Source organism: Hippoglossus stenolepis, chromosome 3, assembly GCF_022539355.2.
Source record: "Hippoglossus stenolepis isolate QCI-W04-F060 chromosome 3, HSTE1.2, whole genome shotgun sequence".
Classification (NCBI taxonomy): Eukaryota; Metazoa; Chordata; class Actinopteri; order Pleuronectiformes; family Pleuronectidae; genus Hippoglossus; species Hippoglossus stenolepis.
The window spans coordinates 8,845,447-8,866,659 of NC_061485.1; the positions used below are offsets into that span (position 1 = coordinate 8,845,447).

Here is a 21,213-nt window from a genome sequence, read left to right on the forward strand (position 1 = left end):
ACATCCACACTCTTGTTTACCCTAAACTCAGAGTGTGTGTGCTGGTTGACAAGATGCAGCCCTCCACTGCTCTCAACTTCTAAAGATCCCAACCTCATAATGTCAGAGCTGCTTTCATTCCGTGCTGATGCTTTGAAACTTCCTGATGAAAATCACCCATTGAGACAGATCTTCAGTGTTTTATGTCATGTCACTTTGCTCGTCTCTGTATTTTTATCTTTCCTGTGACATGTAAGCACGTCAGTTTAAGACACATATATATGTCTAATGCATAACAAAGCCTCAATAACAGAAAAGACAACAATAGATCAAAGTTAAGATAATAAAATATGTATAAGCAACACAAAAATGTTAGTAAAACCATACTCGTAGCTATGATTATTTTCATTTTTGATTCACTTGCAATTTATTTTCCTAATTTTTAAAATCACATCTTATCTATCTAATCAAAGATCTCTATTCAATACTAATTGATAATAATAAAATTGACATATTTAAATTCTGTGTTTTATCAAGACCAATGTTCCAAAACCCCCAAATTAATAAGAAAATAAGAAAACAAGTCACATTTAGAAAATCAATACAATTTTCAGCAATTTTGCTAAAAATAACTTTAATGAATAATTTATATTCTTTTATATAATAATCCAAAAAGTTTGCTTATTATATGTGTATAAGTTCAGTTTTAAACTTCACAGTGGCAGTAATTTCTGTTGTTGACTAAAGCCTCGGTGCCTCTCTCATGCAAACTGGCACAGAGCACTGCAGTCACAGCACTTTGTCTAGAAAAGCATATCAACAGAGGACGACAGCTGGTCCTATTTCACCTCAAGGACATTGTCCACACACCCAACTCTATTCCATAAATGATACTGATTGTCAGACCTGGGCATATTTCAGAAAAGATAATGAAACCTGAATAAAAATAAGTAAAGTAAGATTTATAGTGAGCTGTCCAAGCAAAACTGTTCTCTCTTCCCAACAAATGATGAATATTGTTTTTGTTGATGACCAAAATATTTATTTGGCCGTTGGTTTAACAACTTCCTTCACTGATAGTCAAATAAGTAATGATAAAATCATGATACAAATAAACGGTACATTAACACAACAACACAAAATCCTGATGAGATCAGCTCTAAAATTAGATTAATGTGTCATGTACTTGCTTTTACACGCTGATATAATTGCGGCTCATGTAACGCTAGTACATCCATTAGCAGTCCGCACATACCTATCTGTAACTGTGCAAAGGTCAAGCAAATCAATAGGCCAATAGCTGGATATTGTCAACACTACTTGGTAATTCCGTGTTCCTCCCGAGTGCTCTCTGGTGTGCATGGGGCAGCAGTTACACAACCAAAAATTTCCAAATAACAGGAAATGTGTGACTTGCATCAGGCTGCAGTTAGATTTGATCTGAGCAACACGACGACTTCTCCAGTGCCTGTTTAATTCAATAAAAACAGCTGTATGCCAAGTATACCAATTAAGTAATGGAACCTGATTTTATTATGTCTACTCCTTTGTTATTTACAATGGCGTTTCATTAAAGCAGATACGCTGACTTGGAAAATTCACTTTTATTTATAGCAATGACTCAGGATTGTAAGTAACTGTATAACTGCAAATTAACGCTTTCTTCAGGATCAGTGATTTTCTACAAAATTCCCTTCTCTTTTCACAGTTTCAACTTGATTGTAGATTTTCCAGGATGTTGTCATTTTATTACAATGAAATCCCGCAGGTGATCGCCCTTGTTGAAATCAAGCAGCCGCCCTGTCTTCATTTTTTGGGCCACATTCCAATTTTAGATCCCAAAAAGAAATATAACTGACGGAACAAAACCATCAATTCTACCAGACACATTTAAGACACCTGCTGTAAATTAAGTGTCCAACTAAAACTATGTAGGTTCCCAGAAATAGTAAATATTTCAAACTATCTGGTACGCATTTCTTACCTCTTTGAAGTTCTCAGGACCACACTCTAAACCTCTGAAGTTACACTCCAGCAGAATGTCCTCTATGCGGTGACGAGTGCGGGTGTAGAATTCATCCATGCTGAAGCGAGAGCCCGGCAGACGATCGGGCTCCACGGCAAGTGGAAACCCGGGGGCCATACCTTCCTCGAAGCCCAGCAGAGGTCCCATGAAAATCAAGTCACTGAAGCTCATCTGAGACTTTCGCACAAAGTTGTAGTTACATAGGGTGACCGCCGGAAAGGTCATGTTCTTGGCAAATTGTTCATCCAGCATGGTGATGTGATCGTATGAGAGGTAGTATATGATCCTGTCGGCCACCTGGAACAAGAACGCAGACAGCGCCACGGTGAAGACCGTCGCCCACAAACCCTGACGAATCCCAAACTTCTTGTCTTCCACGAACACATGGTTGGCGCCGTGGAGCGAGCAACCGCTGCAGAAAGTGGCCAGGTCATCCACCTCCCCGACTTCGTCCTCTTCTTCATTGTAATCACCCACCTGACTATCCAAGTAGTCCTGCGTGTCCCTGTCACCGTAACCCTTCTTCACGCGCTTGTAGTGGTCATCAAATGGGTCTTTGCCATATCCTCTGCTGGGCTCGTCGTCCGCAGCAAAGGAGATGGTGCACATGATTCGGACCGGCATGGTGGCAGGATGAATAAATTATAATGCATAGAAATATTAAAGCAATAAGTCTGGTCCTTAAAGAGTCCAACGTCTTCAAAGGAATTAAGTTATTCAAGAACAGAAGTGGTGACGCAAGACCATCAGTTGAAATAATCCTGGAAGTCACCAACCAAACACCACTGGAAATGTCAGGAAAGTAGGAATTCTGCTTCAAAGTAGGCTGACTCGAAGTGTGTCAATCAAAATACAGACCGGATCAAACACACTGTCCTAGCTGACGTCAAAACATCATGTGAAGTAAAGAACACAAGATGAAGCTCAAACCACACACACACCGCTCACCGACACTCACATCTACTCTGAGTTGAACTGAGTTGCCTTGCCTGGGGTTTGTCCTTGTGTCTCTGGGGCAGATCCATCCCTTAGTGCAAATTCACAAAGAGAGAAGACGAGGGGAGTAGAAGAAGAAGATGAGGAAGAAGAAGAGAAGGAGTAGGAGGGGGGTGAAAGAGGAGGAGAGCAAAGAAGGTGAGGCCATGGGGAGTATAGGAAACAGAATACTCCCGCAGGGCCCAGCCACAGGTCACCGTGCCGGGGCAGTTTCACCATTTACAGGAAAAAAAACACAAGGTTTCACATGGTGGAGGAGAGAAAATGAAAGAGAAAAGCAGCCGGTGTACAGTAGCAAAAGCTCTTGCATAGGCTGTTTATTTCTGCTGATTTGACTGTGCGGCGTGACCTCACTTCAGAAAGAAAATGAACTCAGCACAGTTGTGTAATTGAATGCAAATAATACTTAGCCGTTACTGAAATCACCTCAGACGAGCAACCGAAAACGATTCTGCCCCTGGAATATGTCAGAACACTTTATATGCTTTACAAGATCTGATCTGACGATGTGTGATTTTAGGGAAATCAAAGCGAGCCAGTGATTTCTTGTCTTGTAATAAGTAAAGTGAGGGGAACAGACCAGGGAGGAAAATCAAGGAATCTAATCTAATTCCTCTAATTAACAACAGATCACTTTCGAATTACAAACCCTCTGCTTTACTGAAAATACATATGAACAAGTAGGACAGAGAGAGAGAGAGAGAGAGAGAGAGAGAGAGAGAGAGAGAGAGAGAGAGAGAGAGAGAGAGAGAGACAAAAACATCATCTTAAATTGATCCTCTCGTTATTGACTAGGGAGATAAATGCAGATTCCCAGAGGTGGTGTTGGTTGTGATATGAAAAGGAAATGTAAGAGACCGATCCATCCGCATTGATCCACCTCCATTAGACTGCTGAGATTATTTTCAGAAAGACGATGGTGCCAGAGAAGGAAACCTTAGACGCAGTTTGGGGGGGGGGGGGCATGAAAGCATTCTTTACAATAAAAACCTACAGCTAATGATACCACAGATACCTCAGAGGAGCAGCCACATTAAACCTGTAAAACCAATGGAAAGCACATTACACAAACCGATCCATCGTGTTGAGCTTTTAAAATCATAACAACCCGCCGGCGTGTTTTCATCAGGCGGAAACCGACATGAACTGAGAGGGTGAGAATGGCAGCAGACTTGGTCAATATGTGTTTAGCTACAGTTTTGAAGCTTGAAGAGAGCAAACAAAAGCACAGAGGCCTCGACCTTGATCTGGCTGAGTCGTGGAGCCTGCTAAACAGCGCCTGGTGGTAGCCGCTGGTTTTTGAATATGTACGGCTGTAGTGATTACTAGATAGCCTCTGGCATTCAGCCTGACCTAACAAGAAGGTCACAGCGCTCCCTCAGCTGCAGCGTCTGGACCTTCTGAGAGGTGCCACCGCATGAATATTCACACACGCTAACATCCCAGATGTGGCACAAGATGGCTGCTTGTGAAACTGCTGCAGGGGAAATTATACTGTGCGAAGGCGTTCACTGACCCCCTGAATGAAATCTGATGATTGAGGTTCACGTCCGTTCTGCCAAAATATCTTAATTACGTTGTCAGGGCAGATTTATTGATGCGTACAGGGTGGCAATAAATCTCTGCTTTGTTTTGACTTCTATGTTCCTCTCAAAGAAATAAATCCAGAACCAAACATGACTGTCTTGCTCAATTCTACCCCATTTAACTATGTTTATTCACCCCGGCCTGTCATTACTCATTGCTCTCACATCATGCTCTGCCTCAGTGTGCATGTTGATGTCCACCAGGGGGCAGCAGCAGCACATTTAATTCTCCTCTCTTTGGGGCTGAAACTGTTATGACAAGGCATCTGAGGAGCTGACAGGCATCAGTGTGAAGGTAAAATGTGATGACAACAGCACTTTCTGCTTGTGTTTTGTATGTCTCACTATGTATTTTTTGTTAATATTGTCACGTATTCTGAGCAAGATCATGTCTCTTTTTTAATCATGATGTTTGAAGTTCATATCAAAAGGAGCTTCCTGTGTCAAACACCAAATTAAACTTGATGAAAGTTTTCAACTACATAAAAAAGGTTAACAAAGCTACAGATTTCATTGAAACAGCCATTGGATTCATCCACTGACAAAATACAGCTTTGGGCTTTTAAATCAACAGCAAATTGTCCCTAAAAACACATTTCATCTTGACAGGAATTAAACAGCAACACCACTTTCGTGTTGGACCATTAACCCGCCCTGATTCACATCCAGCTGGAGACCATCTTCATCTCCTTATCCCCTCATTTCCTGTCAACTCTGTCAACCCTCTAAAAAAAAGCATATAAATCAGAGAAGTAATGTACTGGTACTTTCAGCCTTCGGGGGAAATCATTTGTTTCAACACACGACCCCTGAGCCAACTTACAACACAGAAAACAATACAAAAACAACAACAACAAAATTATGAGAACGTTTAGAGGGTTCATTTTCACATTAGGTCAAAAGGTGGCAGTGTTGTGATGCGAGTGTCCTCGGTCACAGCTAAAGTATGTAACCCCTCGGGCCGGGATTCCAACAGGGCCGCGCATCTTGCCATGGTCAGAGTGAGAAGAGCGCAGGCCAGATGAGAGGGGAGGTTTAACGCTCTCTTTCAAGTCCTCCTCACCAGCTCCGCTTTCAGCTAGGATCGACCTGGCGTTGCCATGGATACATCCTGGCCGTCAGCAACAGAGGATGCACAAAGCCCATTACTCAGAACATGCATATAGTCACACATGCACATGGGCGCGCACACGCACGCACGCACGCACACACACACGGACAGAGAGACAGACTCACACGCACAGAATGGATGCTGATGCTTCAAGATAATTTATGTGACATATCTGTCCTGTGCTTCTATCACACACACACACACACACACACACACACACACACACACACACACACACACACACACACACACACACACACACACACACACACACACACACACACACACACACACACACACACACACACACACACACACTGAATGGACACGTGATGCTTTTCAGATAATATCTGTGAACCTCATAAATCTTCTTTCAATCAGAATTTGAATTGAGGCGAGAAGGAGAATCAAGATGACAAAATAAAGATATTACAAAAGGAAAAGACTTGACGCACAGAGCCAACGACATTTCTCCCTCAAAGGCAGTTTTCAATCAATAGCCTAGCATTCATATCCTTATTGCAGGATTCAGTGAATTCGGCCTGCACATGAAATACAATGAGCGAATAAACAAGAAAACGAGCTCAGTCCATTCCCAGAAGATGCTGTGGTAGAATGAGGAATGGGCCAAAGGCAATGATGCCGTTCTCCAAAACACAATATTCCGTCTTAATCTTTCAACATGGGGATATCTGATACACACAGCTTCATACGCTGAAGCTCCCCTGATAGGAGGAAACAATATGGAGATAAACAATGGCCTATGTTTTAAGTGAGCTGTTGTGGCCCAACAGCACATTTCTCATTTAAAGTAGAGCAAAGGTGACTGAGCCCACGATTCAGATGATAATTCGTAGATTTTCGTAGATTTTCTTTTCAGCTACCATCAACTCTTTCCTGTCTTGGGTTTCCTGCACAGTATCCTTAACTGATATTTACCCTGCATGAAAGATGATGTTAATGACTCCAGATGGTATATACTAGGTTGGCTAACACATCTATATAGTGCCTTGTGAGCTCCCTCTCACATGAAGCAAAGCTCACATTCAGAAATCAATATAAACTCTGCATATTCCTCTGTGTGTGTCAACTTCCCCTCTGATGCATGCTGAGAATGAACGTTGACCCGGTGCTGCTATTCAAGTGCCTCGACTGGGAATCATCGTCTTTCGTGTCTGACTTGAATCTTCCTCATTGAGAATAATCATCTCCAGCACATTCTCCAAGATCTCTGCCCTTCAGGAAACCAGTTCTATATTTAAAATACACAGAGTTAGACATGTGTGGCTGGTAAAAGATGACAAGTTGAATCATGTTTTTGGAACAGAGGTTTTTCAAGCGTGTCAGGAGGCTCTTGACGCTGGTAGTCAAACCTCTGGTTATATATATCTATATCTATATCTATATAAAGAAGCGATCATTGGATTGAGCCCAAACAAACAATTGTTCATGATAGATATTTGAGCCTTGTTATATATTTTGGTTCCTCATGTTGACTAAAAAGCTGCAGCTTACCTGTCTATAGGAAAAGCTTCCTTGCTTAACAGCGTTTCACATCTCTTGATATCAGGAAGAGGAAAGCAGTGAATTTCTACACCTTATTTTCCCATTCCCCCTTTCCCAAATTAATCATTAATCCGTGGTGCACTGTAAGACTAAAACCCAGATATGCAAGGTTTGTTTATGTCTGCTCTGCTGTCTTTTAAAACTAAGTTTTCCCCAGATTGTGAATATAGGTAGATGCAGCTATCAAAAACAAAACAAAAGGTAAAAAAAAACACCAAAGCACAAAGCGAGAGGTTTAAAGTATATACTGCAGCTGTACTCGAAAGAAATATGAGGAAAACACAGTGGCAGCAGAGCACTTCCTTTAAACCTGACCTTGACTGATAGCAGACTCGGGGACAATGATAAAATGACACTCACTGTAGCAGATTCGCTGATAGGTTCACAGTCGAGCGGGTGAACCGGTAAGCTATCATCAGAGGAATCTGTCTACTATATGATCTGGTTGTGCATCAGGACATCGTCATGTCTGGCTGGGAACCATCCTCACCAGCATGTATCCAGGCTAAGGTAAGTGTGATATCAGTAAAAAATTACGCAATATACTGTGAGGCTGACCCGGGTGCCTCAAAGCTTTGAGCCGTTGCCTTGGTAATCCGCATCCAAATAAGTATTCTATAATTATATATGTTATTACTGAAGAACTTTATATCGTTTTTTCTTTCGACCACTCAAAGCACTTTACAGTACAAGTCGCCTTCACCCAATCACATGTACAAACAGGGCATCTATACACAGCACTTCAGCACAGCACCATTCATTCAACAAAGTAACATGGAGGAGGTTGATTTTTGTCCTTTTGTCCATTTATTATGATTCACTCAGGGCTTTGTCAACTCAGCTAACTTAAGTTGCACATCATAAAACAGACCTTGCCCAGAACTGTTGTTCCGCTCCACTCCACTCCATCAAAGACCAAAATGCCGGAAAATAATCTCGAGGACCAAACAAAAATGAGGTGCCCCTGCTCAGAATTACTCACAGACTGATCATGGTCAGCAGTAAATTCAATGTCAAACACAATCTGGCTGGTTCATTTGTAAAAGCCAACAGCCTTCAAGGTAGAAAACCGCTCCCTGAAGCAGCTGGTTTGTGTCACTGCCTGTTTAACAGTGCAAAGCAGATCTTGGTGTGGACACCCGCTGACTCTACCATCTCAAGCCTTCAAAGAAAGGACCTCTTTCTTTCTCCTGCACACTGCAGCGACGTGGCTGCAGATGACAGGAAAACAGACGGGGGCTGCTCAGTGGACGGTGAACAGTTTTAAGAGGGACTTCATTGTGATGCAGACTGAAGTCGAAGACGCTGGCAAATATTTGCTCGTATGAGAGCGAGCTACAGGAGGCGGCGGCTGGCGTTATAGCAAGCATGAACATCAACTGAAATCAATGGAGATATCATGCGTCTACTTTTGAAATCAATGGACTCCATGGAAACACCAGTGTGTTCGGTCAGAGTCAGAAACCTGTCCTTTTTTTCTCTGGCTGTGACCGACGTGTTGAATGTGAGCAGTCGGGTCACGGGGCCACGACAGCCGCTCTTTGATTGGCTGTCTGTCCTGCTGTATAACAAGGCGGCACTGGCTCCCCTCTGAATGTAATTATCATTTAGTCCAACCTATTACCTCCATGGTGAGGTCCTCTCTGTCTCCTGTCGTCCTCTGCACACATTCCAAATCAGCCTTTTCTCCTTCAGTCTGTTTGATCCACTGTGACTTTATCACTCTCTCTCTCTTTCTCTCCCTCCTGCTTCTACCTAACCACCCCTGCTCTCTCTCTCTCTCTCTCTCCCCTAAGAGGAATACTAGCTGGGCATGCAGGCTGTCTTTTAATACAAGAGCCGAGAGGGACACAGCTATCAAGCTGAATGGTTTAAATATGTCACTCGGTGGCATTTTCATAAAGCCAATTTATCAGGGCAGGCCCAGAGTCACACAGCTTGGGGATCTCGCCACTAATATCAGTGATTACCGAGTCTGCTTTCAGGACCTCCATCTGCATTATTTCATACATATAAATGCGCAGCTAACTCCTTCTGTATGGAGGCATGTATTCAGTCTAAACCCCTTAAGTAGACAATAAGGATTATTTTTGCAGGTTTTACCAGCCATATTGCATGTTTATTGTAATACATGGAATTTTCTGACTCAAAAAGGGTTTTGACTGTGTCTTGTCTGACATTAATTCAAATAACACAGAGGAATCGCGGTACATATTGTGCCTTTTATATGTATTTTAAAAGCCTTTTGAAAGTGTTGTTACTGTATATATTCTACCAGAAATTAGTCTGCATAACTTTTATTTCATGCTAAAGATATATCATTAATTTTGCACTGCTCTAAAATAAGACTCAGTCTACTCGAAACTCAGCGTGAGTTGTGACTCAACGTTCTTTGCGTGCGTACTCTTGGTCTTCCTCAGGCTTGTCGTGCTTTTTTCTTCAAAGTTTTAATCCTGTGACACCAACACCCCCAGTTTTTCTTTATAAAAACAATAAATTATGGAAATCTACTGGCCTAACTTTGTCACACATGGATTTAAAGTTTTAATTTACTTTATTGCCACAGTTTGCAGTCGTGTAACCTGAGACAAGAACATTTAATCTTGAGCTGCTTTCAGGCATGCACTGAAATCCGGAGGTTCGCCGCAGTTTCTCCGGAGGAGGTGTGCGTGCGTGTTTTCGGACTTTCCCAGCCAGGCCCCCGAGTATAAAGGCAGCAGAAAGTCTGTAGAAGTCCATGTGAAAACAGATTCAAGGCTAGCGATTGAGGGGGTTGATGGCACTTCTAATATATATATATATATATTGCGACATACGCAAAAATGAAAAAAACACTAAGATATGAAGAGACTTGATGAATGGAGCAGTGTCGATGTAATGTTAACAAAGTCACGTGATCTCCGCAACAGAATTAATATGCAACATCCTGCCTGTGCCACCACCCCTCACCTGAATCCTGTGGAGTTTGTTGTTGTTGTGAATGCGTCTAAACAGAAAGTAAAAGGAAAACTGCGCCCAGACCCAATTCTCCGGAGTTCCTCAGCAGGATTTGTCTGAACACGGCGTATGACTCCAGGAGGTTAGCCCCCTCTGTCCAATGCAACTCTATGAGAGGGACAGACTGCTGTATAAATTGATGAGTTAATCTCTCTCATTACCAGAGGTGAAGCAAAGGGAGTCGACTGATAGATACAGTGCAGATGGTACTTTGCACAGTCTGTCACTACTAACCAGCTGGCTAACTAATTGCATGTGGGGAGATTATCTATATATTTTTTTATAATATCATCAACATCAGTTTTTCCCATGAACAATTTGTATAACTTGCTTTGTATTTCCCCAGATTATTTTTGGGGTGAATTCCCCAACCTTAAAGTTCCACTTGCACCTGTGGCATTTCTTGTTGTAAATGAGTTAAACATGAATGTAATTTCAAGTAGACAGTATTACCTTCTGACAAATGGTTACAGAGCTCGGGCAATAATGTCCACTGTTGTACTGATCATGCCATGATGAGTCAGAGCTTGGCAGGCACCAACTCATGTCGGCACTCTAATCAGTTATGAACTAGAACACACATTGCTGCTTTACCCGAGGCCAGAGCGCTAACAAGGCCCATCAGAGCAGAGTTGTATACACACATGTCAAGGCCCAGCTGGGAGCGAGTACGTGCACATGTTGTAAAAGCATAGTCAGCACCAATCTGAGTTTATTTTTTTTCCCTGTCCCTTTGTCCTTCAGTCACTCATACGTACACACAGTCAAACACATGCTGACAGCCGCTCCATCACTGCTACAAAATGTGCAGGACCCTTTCAAGTGCTAAACAAACATTCTCTACGGTCCCGCCGCCATTCCTTGACACATGATGGACACTCAGCTGAGCCAGATTCAATGGTCTCATCACGGCCAATCACGAATGGATATCTGAGCGAAAGCACCTGGTGCATCTCCGTTCCCACTTTATCGGCGGGAGTAGGAGAGAAGGAGAGAAGGAGGAAGGAGGTCTGAAGAGGGGGTGGTTAAAAAAAAAAAAAGACAACAGAGAGCAGAAAGGGTGCCAGAGAGGGAGGGTGGGAGCCAGATGCCAGAGCTTGGGTCTATTTGTCATGTCAGATAATATGACAAGCGCTCCAAGGGGGAGTTTATAACTAGATTATTGAGAGTACCTCAATTTATTTGCAGGACTAAGAGAGCAAGCACTCACAGGACTGCGCCGCCCTCATCACTTTTTAAAACAAGATTAGATTTTTGCTCATTTGCTAACCACATTACATTGTATCATCAAGTAAACCCAAAAATTTATCAAAGAAGTGGATAAATTAGCTTATTGCGGGGAAGGATCTCTGACAGCTCCTGATTTTTCCAATTTCACTAAGAGGGTTGCTCAACAGCCTGTAGCCCCGGAGGCTTTAATAATGCATGCTCCCACCTGGCCATCCATCCATCCATTCATCCATCCATCGACGTGATCAATCATCAGTCTGCTACATTTACACACTCACCGCTTCCATGACCACGTTTACTGTGGTTAACAAATGCCGCCACGTCTGAAATTCCCATCCGGGGCAAATTAATTTCCATCCCACAGTGGAGCAGAGGTTCAAGTGGGTGGAAGGTTTCAGTCACACTTCAGTCAGCAAAAACCCGGTGTTCAATAAGCTCGTAATGATTCTGTCATCATGTGACCGTTTGCTCCTTGTGTAGTGTAACCTCCAGGGGTCAGCTTAGGAAAAAGAAAGTGTAGAAAACAAATGTGGGTGCACAATTCACATTCAACAAAAACTTCAAAGTGACCAATGACGTCAAGAAAACAACAGTAAAGGAGATATATGAACTCAAGGAAAGCTGTTATTTTCTTTGAATTATAAGAACGTAGGGAAAGGTCATTTCAAAAGTCTGTTCTTAAAGGGACTTTGTTCTATTGTCGAGGAATCTGTTAACAGAATAATGAGTTCTGTTGTTGTGAGCACATACCGCACTATCTTAAAAGAAATGGGAAAACGTATTCAAGGCATGTTTTTTTGCTGCTGTGTCATATCCAAGCTGTGAACAAAACTTTCCTTTATTAAGTTCCTGAGAATGTCCTGAGAATTAATGCGATGTTTAACACTGTACATTTACCTCCTCAGCCTCTAATGAGTTATAGATGGTGAAAAGATTAGAGAGCCATCAGCTAGTGAAGATTAGGATCCGGACAGGCCCTGACAGCAGCTCGCTATATGAGATTTACCATTTCTTCATCCCAAATAAGGGCCTGACTGCTGATGAGAAGGGGGCAAAATCAATATGCCCTCCCCATTCCCATGCTCAGCTGGAGCACGAGGCACTAAAAGAGGGTCAATGATTTAGAGCATCTCTCGCCCAAAGAAATTAATAAACATGAGGCTGCAGGCTTGTGTTGTGGCATGTATGCCGTACACATCAGAGGAGGTGAGAGTGATGGGGGAAAGTTAATTCAGCCTCCGAAGACGGCCGGCACAGAGAGACACAAGGTCACTTCTATTTCGTGGTGGTAGATGAGACGGTTCTGACCCTCATCTTTTTTAATTCTTTCTCACTCGGCATCTTATCCTTGGAAAAAGTTGCAAAAAATAATTATTCAACTGCATAAAACCATTAGTTTTTGCTTGGTTTATAACTCAGATGTATTTTAACATGCAACTTTCCGCTTCATATGTGTAAATTAACTTGTTTGCGGCATCTTGAGGCACACAGCATGAAGATGATGCAAAAAAATAAATAAAATAGACATGTATTTTCAGGGGAAAGAGGGAACACAATTGAGACTGTGTATTAGAAATATAGCGGCGCTTGATGAGTAAACCCACACGGCGTCGACATCAAAAAGAGCCAGTGATTAAACTATGTCCCAAGGAGGAGCAGTGACAGCATCAAGTAGTTTGCTATTATACCACCATGGCCAATTTACAAGCCAGATGATATTTGCATCAGAGGCAGTGAAAACTCCTCAGTGAAAACACAGCTTAGGGAAGCAAAGCATCTTCTGTTATCAGACTGATAAGGACAGTACTACTCGCATCTTGCTTATTTTATTTGAATTTTTTTTGCTAGTTTTCCTTGCGCCTGTAAGCTCCTTATATGTTTCTTTCCCACTAAATATTAGATGTAGAGAGCCCAAAACCGGTCGTATGGCCACACTTTATTTCACTGATTAAGGGCTTAGGTAGGTTTGGGTTTACCCTACCATGGTTTAGTTTAATAAAACTAGTCTTTAGTACTTTTCTGCACGATGTTTCTTATGCAAGGGAATGAACTGACTGCCCTCATCGGTTTTTGAAGTTACTTTGAGACACTGTACTTAAGGGAATGAAATGCTGCCAATAAGGGATGGCACCAGTCCTCTTTGAAAAATGCTGCGAGCAGCTACCTGGCTGGATGATTTAAATTCAAAGAGAAAAAAAGAGTCCATACTGTACAGAGAGTCCTGGTTCATTAGGGTTCTGTGCTGAGAAAGCTGGTTATTATAGAGAGGAGCTGGATGATAAATAAAGTCACCGAAATGAAAACCGAGCTTGTTTCTGTCAGGCAGCGCAAAGCTGACGCTAACCAGGAATTTCCAAGAGAATGACTGTGGGAAGCTACTTTGATGTCATTGACGAGGATCCAGTAATGAGGAGGTTGACTTTGGTCTCACTGGTCCCCCCCTTTCCTCTCTGTGCATCAAATGACTGAATGTCAGAAGGGTGATAACGCAGGTCTGTCCATTAGTTGCTACTGGTCGTCTGCACGTTTTCCCGACCAAACACCAACTGCCACTGTTTGAGCTGGTGGGTCACATTAGCCTCACGCTCAGGGCTAAATACCTTCACCAGCTGGACGAGTCTGTGCAGCGAAAGTAAATAAGACGTCATCTGCCCTGACACATAAAACCCACACAACTGTACTTGACCCAGCTCTTGAGCCAGGCACTTAACCCTGAGCTGCCCCAGTTGAGTCAGGAATGCATTTTTATCATGTGTGAACGTGAGTGCACTGAAAACGTTGTGCATGCTTATCTGGAATTCATGAATCAATGACTCTCTGCTACTAGTCCTCACATACTATGGCTGCAACTCAGGATAATTTTTCTTATCAAGTGATCTACTGATTATTTTTTCAATTAATCCATGAATTCAGTTTGGTTGCTCGACAAAAGTCATTATATATTGTAAATTACAATTATAATTTCTCCCAGAACAATAGATAAGCCTGGTCAGCGATCTGAAATTAACACTTATGGAAAACAAAGAAACAAAGTAAATCCACACATTTGGCATTTTTGCTTACAAAACACTTAAATTACCTTTTATTTGTATTTCATGCTAAAAACCTGATTCATCAGCGCTGCAGTGACAGTATCACTCTTGCATATTTCATCATTTCGGATGCTTGACTGGGTTTAGCTTCAGCAATGAAGACAATAGAAGATATATATGGACGTAAAGGGGTGAAAAACAGCACACTTGATTTTAGTTAAGAAGCACTGCCTGCATTTAAGACTAGAAAGACCCTGCACTGAAATGAAATGCGTGAAGGAAAGTTGGAGAAGCACAAAGGCTAAGAAAACGGATGGTGATGTTATTATAGCTGCTCTCTGCTTCTTTTGACTTCTGTGTCTGTTTAACTGGAATCAGATATGGGTCACATCCTGGAATAGGTACAATCATTCATCCACAGGATAGAAAACAACAACAAAAACATGAGCAGCAATTCAGAAATAAAAATCCACAGTGTGAATAGAGCCTCAGTAAAACATTGCAGGAGTGTCAGTGTTTATTACAAATGAGAACAAATTGCATCATTGTTCTCAGATGATAAGAACAATGGTCTTTGCTGGTTATTGTTAAAGGGACAAAATAAAACAACAGACACCTCAAAGGCTAAAACTTCTTTGTGCCTTAAAGTGGTGTCGTGAGAGGGAGTGAAGGGCTGTGATTAAACAGGAACAAAGTAATTGATATTCCTTGCAGGACCCCAGGGCTCTGCCAAAAGAGAGACGCGGGAAGACAGAGAAGAGGGGGAAAAGCGGAAATGTATTACTCAACGTCAGTAATGACCATAAACATATAAATCACGGGGAACTGAGGCTGTTACTGGGAAAATGAATCAGGCACTCCTACGAGGGGGGAAGGTTGAAGGGAGGTGCATGAGGGATGACGGAAGGGATGGAGGAGCAGGAGACGCGAGGAAATGGGGGGAAACTCGCAGGCTTAAACAACACTGCACTGCAGGGTGTCGACTGGTGTTATATCACCTCTCCATTACAATTACTGACAAGGCTCTGCAGAGGATTTCTTTTGATAACCAATACTTGAGTCGTGATATATTAAACCCTGACTTCATTTTTCCGATGACGCGCTAAAATACAGCCATATACGGATCCTTTAATTGCCTTAGTGACATTGCAGGACACATTTAAAAGAGAGTCAATACTAGTCGACCCATCTGAGAGGAGGGAGACTAACCTTGTATGTCATTATCACATAGGAAGGACCAGCTGGGACGGTTCAGCCCAGTGATGTCAATGGAGCCAATCAGGTGACCAGCAGCAAATCGATCGTGATTAGCTGGCTTAAAAAAGATCGATGGAGCTAATAACCAGTGTGACTTTGTCTGGATCCACATGAGAAAAGAAGGACATGTACACGAGGGGCACGGCTCGAACACATCACCTCTGCTGTCCCGTCAGTGTTTCATTAAACACTTTTTGAATATGCTAACTACAGTTAACGATTGTAATGAACGATTATTCATTCAACTGCCGATTCGTTTATCAATTAGTTGATTCATCATTTTGTCTTTACATTGTTAGAGAATATTAACACTGTTCCCCCACAGATAATGACGATTTGTTGTTGCCCTACATTTAATGATGACAACGATGGACTAATCTTCTGATTATCCTCTTAATTAATCAATTAAAACTATAAAAATAATATAATAATCCCAACAGCCATATTAAAATCTATTTTCCAAAACACAACAGAATTCAATTTACTATCAAGGGAGATAAATCCTTATATTCTACATAATGGAGTATCAACTTTTTTGATATTATTGCTTGAATTTCTTTTTTTGATAATTCACTGATCATCATTTCTGTTCCCTGATTCTAATTTGTATTGGTTCGACAGCATCATGATCAGGGAAGGTTTCGGTTCCATGGAAAACAATTTAATTTGCTCGCTTGTCCATCTTCAGTGTGTGTTACTAGTTTTATTATTTCTGCAAATGTAGGTGAATGGTGAGAAGTTTATTTTATCCATGAAAGTTGTACATACAAAAGCCAGACTTGTCTATTGCTTGGCCGATTACAGAGCAGCTGATATGAGTCAGTATATCTGTGTCCATGTTATGGAAGTCACTACGAAAACTTATATTTTACAGAATAAACAATGCAGGGAATAATGTTTACAACTGTAAAATATCAATCCTAGGTTACATTTGTTTGTCATATGGGTTTGATAATGACATCTTAATAATCATTGCTATTTTTCTTCTTATCAGTTTGAATATCTGCCCGACTGCAGTAAAAGATAACAGCATGAGGCAAATTAGATATAAACCATATCTGCGAGAATGCAATGAAACGTCGCTGGCAGCCTCGGAGCTTACACTGCAGGCGCCCAAACACAACCTTAACACTGATGCCACATCTTGATAGGTATGTTACTACAAGCAGCAAATATGTAGCTTAGTGGAGAGACTCAGTGATCTTTGGCTTCTCCTTGGAGGGTAAACCCTGAGGGGAAAAAACTGCCATGGACAGAAAATACCAACTGAAAAAAAAGAGAAATCTGCTTCAGGCTTAAAGGAGTCATTGGTTGCTGACAGCTGAAGTGACAAGGAACAGGAAACAGACATGTGGAGGAAGCACCTTTTTCAGACGTGTTAGCAAAAGACAGTTTGTAAATAAACAGAGGAAAACAGTGAGTATCTTAAATAGGTAACATGACTACGTGAGTGTGTCAGGTTTGAGTGTAGGATCTCACTCAAGTTCAGGGCTGAATACAGGCGCTCCTGAATTATCTATAGACTTCTTAAAGGGATAGTTCACACAAAAATGAACATTCACTCTTAATCTACTCAGCACTATAGAGATGGAGGGGTGGGTGAGAAGAGAGTGAGACTCAAAAATTTGAATTCATTCCCTACCCTCAAGCTGTTCTTAAGATATCAAGGTCATAAACATTAACATACTTTGTGAGGACTGTGATCTTGACCTTTGAAATTTGGCTACAAAAATCTAAAGATTAAATACAAGTGTCCAAATTAATGTTTGTGCCAAATGTGAAAGTATTCCTTGATGGCATTCTAGAGATACTATTTTCACCTTTGCTTTGTGAGGTCACCTTGACCTTTGGTCTTTCCCCCAAAATCTGATCAGATCATTCTTTAGTCCAATTGAGTTTTGTAACAAATTTGATGAAATTCCCTCAAGGCATTCTCCAGATATAGCGTCACGAGAATGGGGACGGTCTGACTGTCTGTCGCCGGCACGGAGGCATAAAAATCAGGTATGGGGTCTGAAATCTATGAGTGTGTGTAATTAGTGCAGCTTGATGTAATTTAAGGGGATTGTTGGGCCTTGGCGGAGCTACTGACTGTTTTTTCATGTGCTTCTCAGAAGATCCCATTTATTATCCCAATTATCAAAGATAAAACAACAAAACTGACCTAAAACGAGAGGCTTGACATATATTTTCTTTGTGTTTATGGATCAACACACTGGACTCCCTGATTCATTATTTTTGTGTAATCACAACCACAAAGTAATAGCTGCAAATTGTTGCATCATATAGTTTAACAGCAGATGTTTCCTGATGTAAGTATAGATACTCTCCCTGAGTCGCTGGCCACTTTCACTGAGTTGTTGCTGTGGATTAAAAGCTTCAAATGAAGAGTAGCCTCATGTGGTTTAATGAGCTGCAGTTTTAACTCTGTGTGCTTTTGTTTAACTTAGAGTTATCGAACCTGGATTGTGTCTTTCACAACACAGTCACATAGAAGGACAAACATCACAGAGAAATATTATTAAAAATGTTAACGTTTTCTCTAGATTAAGCAGTGACAATCGGATGAGGGCATTCAGGGGAAAGACCCAGAGAGAGTAGCAATGACGCACAGAGAGAATATACTGTTTATATTTAAGATGTTTACTGAACAGTAATGACTATAAAATCTTTAGTGTTCATTCTTGACCTTGATTTTAATCCTGAGGCAACACTTAAGACTTGTTTTTGTGTTTCACACTCACCTAATTCGATTGTCTCGGCTTTATCTCACAATTTTTTCCTGTTAAGTCACATACCTCCGCCAGAGGCTACTATTCTTAATGTACCAAAAAAAGTAGACACAGATATTACACCTGTGTGTGTGTCAGTATTACTGCAACAATTATCTCTAAAAATGATCCAGTCGACAGATTCTAACTTTATAAACAACATCATCTCACTGCCACAGGGCACAGGGCAAAACTGAAGTAAAACATTGCAGACATGATAGTAAAAAACACGACCGTTTTTCACAACACTGACACCATCATTTTATGTGGCCTTGATGTATTGGATTTGACAGCAAATCAGGATTGAGCTGTAAGTGTATTTTTTCCCACCATGCCTTCGACAGATTTCAGGCAGAGTGCAGCTCTTTCTTGAGGAAATCTTTTGAAGAAACGCTCCTGGAGGAAATCTCTCATTCTTTCATTTTCATCCTCTTGTGGGCTTTTTTCTCCTTTGTGCGCCATATTTTTCTTATTTAAGCATTTGTTCATTCGCTCCCCCTTTCTTCCGCTTCCAACATCTTCCTATTTCACCTAGAACACAAGCTTTTCTTCTACAAAACTGTTTCTTCTCGCTCATTTTTCTTCTCCCTCCACCCCTTTCCTCTGTCTTACCCTACACTCCTACCTCTATTTTTGAACCACACCTCCGGGATGTAGCTGTCCAATCTGATTGAGAACTGGTCTTTCACCACTGTTTTTTCTCACAGAGATCGTGATTAGATCAGGTTGTTTTTTTTCCTTCCATCTCTTGCAGTTGTTGTTTTTAATAGAGAGACCCCTGTGGCTAAACTTCCTCATTAGCCGGCCTGTGGAGTAGCACAGCAGACCTATACCTGCAACAATACGTCTCCATTTAGCCCTCTCCCCGCCCGCAGGCCTTACAGCTCACCAATCACTCTTTCTTGCCTCGCTAAACACAGGTACGGATACACATCTATATTTGGTTGCACTAGCTCACAAAATGTATATACACACTGGTGTATAGATGTATATATACTAGTGCAGTGCCCATTTTAAACACGCCTGTCTGGAATAGTCTGTTTGCTTGGCCTGTGTTAAAGCTCTGGAGCGTCAGTCCTCCTCAAACAGTTCAACAATAGTCTGTCACTTTGTTATTGTTTGCATGTTGGATATTGTGTGCAGAGCTTTTTATAAACAGTCTATGGTGCAGAGTGAAGGTAGAAAACTTTGCATTTATTCTACCTGGTTTATCTGCAATGGAGATTTGAGTGTTTATCATAAAATGAAACAGATTTTGCTCTATTATTGTTAACATGTGTCCATTTGATTGATTTATTTTACTGCAGATTTTTTTTTTACATTGCAAGTCGGCTATTTCCGAAGTCTGCACAATCAATATAACCTTTAGAGCCTAGTTCACAACTTTTCAAAATAAAAGCTCTGTAATTCTGCTCAATATAAAGCATCACGGCACCAATAAAACGACCATTGTGCTTTTACTTGAAAGACAAATTGCCAAACAGGAAGGGATTCTATGAATGTTGCTGCCATGACAGAGATCCACACCTAAGACACCCCTGAATGTCTTTGTCCGTCCAATATGTTGGAATAAAAATTATAAAATTCTGCACGAAGCACTGGCCTTTAACAATACACATGTGAAGGCGATTAGATGAACTGTTTGTGAGATATGCATTCCACATACAGACAGACAGACAGACAGTTGTGGAATTAGTGGGTAGATTCCATACATTAAGCAGCTGCTGGGGTCCAACAATCTCTGAATATATATGAAGTTGAAATTCTGAGCATGACTGAACTGCAACTTTTCCCGCAGGTAGCAGAAAACTAATCCAGACATCCATACACCAACACCGCTCCCAGATAGTGACACGAGTGGGATAGTGATCAAATATGAGGATGCACGTTCAACAATATGCCTGACGGTTCACCTGGGAAGAAGATAAATTGAATCCATGTTCACACAGCGAGCAGCATGATCGACAAGTCAAAAGAAAAAGAAGAAAAAAAGCTCCTATCGTCTAAAGCTGCGTGACCAAGGTAACTCGTGACCGAGTGAACTGCTGACAAGCTTGTTAGCTGAGACACGTCTACCACAGACAAACTACTCAGAGCCACCCACTTCATTGCTGCAATTAAGTTTTTAAAGAGCAGCAGAAAGCACAAAATGGGCATTAAGTTGATTGGAGGCAATCAAAGCTGCCCGGCTCTCTACAACATTTATTTGGCAGTCTAATTTAAGAAAAGAGAAGTTACACTCAGAAGGCAAGTCTGCCCATTATTAAGGAAAATGTAATCTTTGAGATCAAAGCTTAAAACTAAACTATGGAGGGCTTTTGTTCATCTGATTTATCTGGAAAAACGTAAGTAAAAATCAAAACCTTTTCACATGTATGGTATGATTTGGCGCTACACAAATAAAATTGAATTGAATAAATATATGGTAGATATAACTTGGTGGAAATCACAATAAGAGGCATAAATGTATAATATAATGATATAATATAATATATGGATAATGCGCAAGAGGAGTTAATTCCGATAATTTAACATTGCAATAGTGCAAACAGGCGAGACTAATCTAAACATTATGTTATGATATTTTACTCTGAGCCCTAACTTGATTGTCACTCACTCAGCTGGATCACCAATGAGCAGCACCTCTCCACCATCCTAAACC

The 21,213-nt window shown here is 41.3% G+C and overlaps 1 protein-coding gene across 2 annotated transcripts in view; it reads right to left on the reverse strand.

The window, feature by feature from the left end:
* The window catches only part of asic1b (acid-sensing (proton-gated) ion channel 1b), a 148,206-nt gene that overhangs the window by 46,048 nt on the left and 80,945 nt on the right, over positions 1-21,213 (reverse strand). Inside the window, exon 1 of one of the 2 annotated variants that reach the window (XM_035153310.2) lies at positions 1,964-3,016. The exons of the other annotated variant lie outside the window; for it this stretch is intronic. Coding sequence (XP_035009201.1) covers positions 1,964-2,629 — 666 coding nt within the window. The 5' untranslated portion in view covers positions 2,630-3,016. Of the gene's footprint in view, positions 1-1,963; positions 3,017-21,213 lie in introns of those variants that run through there. 2 annotated transcript variants of the gene reach the window in all.